Consider the following 6,425-nt stretch of genomic DNA (forward strand, 5'->3'; position numbering starts at 1 on the left):
CATGTGCGCAATCTTGATTTGGTAGCTAACCAAGACAGAGAATAGGGCATAACAGAGAAAATCAGCAGAAGGGAGTTTTTTAGTATATTTGGCACTCAACTAGAACTCATCCAAGCATTGTAGATGCTATTTCAAAGTTTATTCATTATAGTCATCATTGTAACTATCTTGTAAGTCAGTGAGACTTCCTTGAGGGTTGTAGCCTTCTGGGTTATTTTAATTGAGCAATGAGCTCTAGCCATTGTGCCTAAATGCCCGTGCATTCCCATTTTGTAATTTTTTTTGCTATTGGCCATAGTGGAATAATATTGTGGGTTTAAATCCCATCGTGGTTTTTCCCATTTGGGTTTCCATGTAAAAATACTGGTGTTATGATCTTGTGGTTGTTTGTTCTATGTTTCTGGATTTCAATTTCAAGTATTTGCATCTGGTGTTTTAAAGTAAGTTTGAAAATCTGCTAACTAGTAGATCACCGATTCAGCCTCCCCCTCTCAGTGATCCCTAATTCCAACATTAACATTAAAAAGGTTATTTAGAGTGACAATATAAGATTATTGAATATGTATTACAGGACTATACACTATGGTTTTTATCTAATTTTTTTTGCAAATTAAAGAGGTTGATTTAATAATAGAGTATATGATACATCTTTTCTACATATAATTCTTTCTATTTAATATATCAATTATTCATTGCTAGAAGTAATATGTAATTTGTAAAAGAATCTTAATAGTATTTCATTTAACTATTGTGATTTTCCTCCACATAATAAACCTTAAGATGAAATTACCTTGAACATATACATATACATATACTCACAATTTATTCCATCAAATCATATTGGAACCTAGGCTTAAGCATAGCCAATATCCAATTAAGGTTAAGTATGTCATTAATAGCCTTTAATGGTAGTAAGTCAAAACAATCTCATTTGAAAATACTGTTGTAAGCTATATTTAAGATTAACGTGATAAGAAATGTATTTATGATTTCACTTGAAAAATATTTTAGGTATATATAGTTCTTAATTTTATGGAAATATCTTTTAAAAATTTATAAAAAATACATGATTAAGCTAAGGGTTTTAACTTAACATTTTTGGCATATTTTTCTTTTGCTATTGTGAACCCATATTGCAATGAAAATCCTATTTCTAATAAGATTCGTATTGGAGGTATATTTGCAAAGATGAACACTTTAGTTGTCTTGAGAATAGTTAGATCTTATTTTATCATTAAAACTATTTCCTTAATTCATCATTTAGAAATGACATTTTCTTAATCCATCATTTAGAAATGAGATTTCCTTAATCCATCATTTAGAAATGAGATTTCCTTAATCCATCATTTTGAAATGAGATTGTAGATTATTTAGATTTGTATGTGTTTTCTCTCAAATTGTTATATGTGGGAACCATGTTTGTGGATGAATGCTACACAATTTTTTTTTTATATTGTCTTCTATTAGCACTTAAGTTATAGAGGTACTCGTGAATATTTTGGTCTAATTTAAAACATACTACTCAAAAATTTCTTTATGGATGTTGGGAAAAGATTCATTTAAGAAATTATGGGTTTTTCTTACCTCATAACCTTGCATCTTATAAAATATGATGTTAATTCAAGTGCACCATATTGTACGCAATTGATGGTTGCCACATTTATAAATAAAATTATAAAGTAGTTAGAGCTCAATTTTCCACTGTGTTAATTTTAGTTACGTATCAACATATATATTTTTTTTTAATTTGGACTTATTGAAAAAAAATAGCTTTGTTTGGGTATAGGTCAATGTTAACATTCATTTGGCTCTCTTCATCCTGACATGGATCATAGAAGAAATGTTGATGCAAAAATATTGTACACAATTGAATCCCAAAACAGCTATATCTTGATATCTTCACTAACTTTGTCTAAAAAAGAACTTTTTGGAAAGACTTATTGATGATGTAAGTAATTATCAACTATTCTTAGACAGCTTGTAATCCCAATCAATGTTAAATAAGATAACTATTTATAACTTTTATGCATTGATAATCTTCAAAATTATAATCAAATCTTTGACCATTAAATCGTTGACTAATTTAACGATTAAATTTTAATAAAAGATAATATAGACGCATATTTATTAAAAAATAAATAAACAATTAAATTAATTACTTTCATATACAATATTCATGGAGAAAAAGCTATATGAAATTGAACAAAAGAAAACATTACTAATTCTTTTATGTTAGATAAAAACACTCATATTAAAATCAATGCAACATTTCTGGATTAGATTAGGTGTTAGTTTTTTAATCAACGTTTAAGATCGCGTTGAATGATCCATCATGAGAATAGTAAAAATAGTAGAGAGCCATCATCAGAATAGTAAAATAGTAGAGCTAAGAATTATTCATCGTTATAAAAAACGTGTACAGAGTTAAAGGTATTTCTCTGCCAGATTAACATCAAAGTGCGCATTGCCAAGCGTCAGTGCAAAATCCCCGTCCCTGACCGCAATAATTATTTTCTCTTTCACAGCAAACAAACGGAGGCGAACAATCTTTATAATCTGTGCACGGATTATCGGTGCACATCTCGCCTGATATGCCTACTCCCAATATTAATGTTATAACCAAGAAAAGAACTACCTTCGCCATTTTATTATGCTCCCAAGAAAATATGATACGAAACTAGACAGTGGACATCCAATTTAAAAGGAGTATAATCCAGATTAGGGTTGACAGATAAGCCGAAAACGGGATTCCTTGGCCGCCTGTTTTGAGTGTTTATGCAGATGGAGGTCTCATTTTGTCCAATTCTATGATGTCCCAGAATCATGCTCGAATCATAATTAGTGGAATAGGTACCCCTCAATCTTTGGCTCTTAGCTAAATAGGTTTTAGTGTAAAGGCATGTGCTCTCATATTGCGTAGCTACATAACTTTATGGATGATATAAAATCCTCCATAAGAAAAAAATATGTTCCAAGCATAGGTGGTCTTTTAATTTTATGGAAATGAATCTGTAAATAATTATAAAATGAGGTGATTAACCTAGATGGGTTTTAGTTTCATGTTTTTCAATAAATATTATTTCTATTGTGATCTATAATGTAACGAAATATCTATTACTACTAAGAATTACATTGCTACTAGATTTTCCTAAGAATTTTCGTAAGAAATTATACATGAAAACATTAATTTCACCATAAGAGTATTGTTTTATTATACCATTTAAATTTTTTTCATAATTTATAATTTTAAAAAATGACATAAATTATATTAATTTTTACATAATTTATATCCTATTTGAGTATATAAGATTTCTGATTATGGATGAAAGTCATACTTTTTTATTTGACGATACCATTTGTAAGCACTTTAGCTATAGAGGTATTCATGGACATTTTGGTCTAGTTTAAAAGCATGTCACTCACATATTTCTCCATGGAGATTTAAATTTGTTTTATTCAAGAATACTTTGCCCATGGATGTATATTGAATCATAATATGAACATCAATTGAATCTTTGAAAACTGGAACAATATATATAATTATATTACTCAAAACCTTTTAGATATAAAGTTATGAATAAAATTGATATAGCAATAACTTAGAAGCGAAATAAAGCATTAAAAAATCTAATAGATCAACTTGTGAAATGACACAAATTAAAAATGCTTGCATTTATATCAATTATTAATTAACTTTAAAAACATCGAACAATTAAAGGTATTTTTCTACTAGATTAATGTCAAACTAAATCTAATGTTAATAATAAATATTATTAGTATGTGAAGCCCTCCCGTTTCCATGCTCAAAACAAAATATGATTCAAACAAAACTTGATAAATATTGATCTAGTTTCATTTTTAATAACAAAGGTAAATAACATATGTTTGATAGAGGAAAAGAGGATGGAAGATATCACAAGTGTTTAGCAAGGAATTGGTGTTTATTAGCAGTTTGCATCTGTCACTGATGATAATAGGCAAACAAACCATGAATAACTTTACATCGACTCTTTAAACGAAACAAATAAAAACATTTATACTGATTACAATTATTAATGGGCTTAGCAAAATCCCTGTCCCGCACCACAGAAATTGATATCAATGCCAAGGCAAAGTTGTTCAGGTGGGCAATCACCATCACTGTTGCACGGATAATAGTCGCAGGGCTCATTTTTGCACACAACATCGCCTACTCCCAATATTAATATTATCACTATCAAGATTACTGCCTTCGCCATTTTGTTATTCTCCCAAGCAAAAGATGATACAGAAACCATAGAAGAGGGAGCGTTCAATTTGTAAGGAGTAGCAAATGCGAAACTAGTGGTTTCTACATTATTACTTAGCCGCCTGTTTCCATGTAAGGCCAATATGCATGCGCATCCTCTAGTTCTACGCCATCGTTTTTTTCCCTTGGTAATTAAGTTGTGACTTTTTTAATAAATTTGAGAAATGATTTCTTTGTTCTTTTCATTGATCCAATTCGAGTAACAAGTAGTGCCAAATCAAATATATTTCCTTCACGGTCTAGACATAACCGTCTTTCCATGTGATGCATCGTCAAAGATAACCTAGATCCAATGCTTTTTACGAGAAATCCAATATGCATTGACTTTGATATTATCAATTGGATGAACCCAGGATGTCACATGAACGGATGAAAATTTAGCTATAATCAAGAATATAATTGGCTCCTACAAATAAACCTATGAAAGAAAACTGATATAATAACAAAGCAAACAAACTAGCGTAACTCTTTTTCATCACCTTTTCGAACGAAACAAAATTAAAACATTTATATTAATATCAATTATTAATCGATGTATAAAATGCCAGCAGAACTTTCCAGAAATCCAGCGAATGACTGAGAATCCATAGCCTCTAAATTGAATGACATCAAATTTCTTCCTACACTCCAAACCATTTGATTGTGAAATCAACAGAAACATCGACGGTGTTTAAAGTTTGGGATCTGTGTGCAATATTCAACAGTTGTAAGAACTTTTATTTTTGTACAAGATGATATAAAGCTGTGTGAATTTGGACTTTGGGAGTGTTTGAGATGGATAAAGTGAAGGTACTCAGCAAATGGGTCAGTATGTTTGGCATGCGCGTCCCAATTACCTTGGAAGAGAAAGGTGTTAAATATGAATACCAGGAAGAGGATCTGGCTCCCAATAAAAGTGATCTCCTCCTGCAAATGAATTCTGTGTACAAGAAAATACCTGTCTTGATCCACAATGGCCAGCCTATATGCGAGTCTCTTATAATTCTTCAATACATTGATGAGGCTTGGGATTACAAACAATTATTACCCATCAACCCATATGACCGTGCCCTTGCTCGCTTCTGGGCCGACTTCATAGATAAAAAAGTAAGGTATTCCCATTTTCTCATTTGTATTGGTGTTTAAGTTCTTTAATACATTTTTAGGCAGTTGTAGTTGGAAATCTTGTGCTAGTCTATTAATGGGATCGTTGGCTAACACAAATCTTCTGTGGTTGCAGTTTTTTGACTCGGGATTTCGTATAGTATGGTCAAAAGACAAGGTTGAGGAGGGCAAGCGTGACATGTTGGAGAACCTTCAATTTTTAGAAGGCGCACTAAAAGAGATGTCGGCAGGGGGGTCCCTCCCTTTTTTCGGTGGGAAGGATTTTGGTTTTCTTGATATTGCCTTCATTCCCTTTGCTTGTTGGTTCCATATTTATGAAACTATTGGGAATTTCAAGATACCATTTGACAGTGAATACCCACTTCTTGATGCTTGGGTTAAGAGATGTCTGGAGAGGGATAGTGTTAAGAAAGTCCTTCCCTCTCCTGATAGAGCCCTAGAACACATATTACAATTAAGGGAGAGATATATGGTTGGTTAAATTGTTTCTTCAAATCTTAAGCAAGGATGAATCTTTTCTTTGGAATAGATGAATACAAGATGTCCAAAGATGTTAGATGATAGAATTCAATTTATTGTTGAATGATTATAGTGAAGGTAGTGAGTTCTGATGTTCAAACATATCACATAGTTAAATCATTCATTTTTATTTATTTGTGAATGGTTAATATGTTTTGAATGATAAATTTATGCAATAGGTATTGAAGTGTGTTGTCATCTAGATTTCATATATTTATTATTGGATTTCATGTGTAAACTTTATTTTATGTTTGATTCAATATCAATGATCTTCGATGAAATTTGTATAGTTTGCTTTTTCTGCTATTTTAAAGATGTTATTTAAATTATTTTTTAAGTGATGTATTAAGATAATTTAGTTTTAAGATAAATATTATGATTCAAATACATTTGAATGCAGTAATATTGTGATGAATTTTGATGTTTCATCCCACTAAACGACCTAATTTTACTAAATATTCAATGATGACCTGAAATGTCGATTCCCCATATTAATATTATAAGTATGAAAAGA

General features: G+C 30.7%; 1 protein-coding gene across 1 annotated transcript; it reads left to right on the forward strand.

Moving 5' to 3' along the window:
* The first annotated feature begins 5,062 nt into the window (after window positions 1–5,062).
* On the forward strand, window positions 5,063–5,873 carry LOC131872350 (probable glutathione S-transferase parC). Its single transcript, XM_059216056.1, has 2 exons — window positions 5,063–5,374; window positions 5,508–5,873. Exons 1-2 carry the CDS (start codon window positions 5,063–5,065, stop codon window positions 5,871–5,873), a joined length of 678 nt encoding a protein of 225 aa, XP_059072039.1.
* The last annotated feature ends 552 nt before the right edge of the window (window positions 5,874–6,425 follow it).

This window comes from Cryptomeria japonica, unplaced genomic scaffold, assembly GCF_030272615.1.
Source record: "Cryptomeria japonica unplaced genomic scaffold, Sugi_1.0 HiC_scaffold_567, whole genome shotgun sequence".
NCBI classification, from domain to species: domain Eukaryota; kingdom Viridiplantae; phylum Streptophyta; class Pinopsida; order Cupressales; family Cupressaceae; genus Cryptomeria; species Cryptomeria japonica.

Bases quoted from the DNA above. Each gene is read 5' to 3' on its own strand.
- LOC131872350 (XM_059216056.1), top strand. From the start codon at position 5,063: ATGGATAAAGTGAAGGTACTCAGCAAATGGGTCAGTATGTTTGGCATG. The intron at 5,375-5,507 runs GTAAGGTATTCC...CTGTGGTTGCAG, and splicing joins CCGACTTCATAGATAAAAAA to TTTTTTGACTCGGGATTTCG.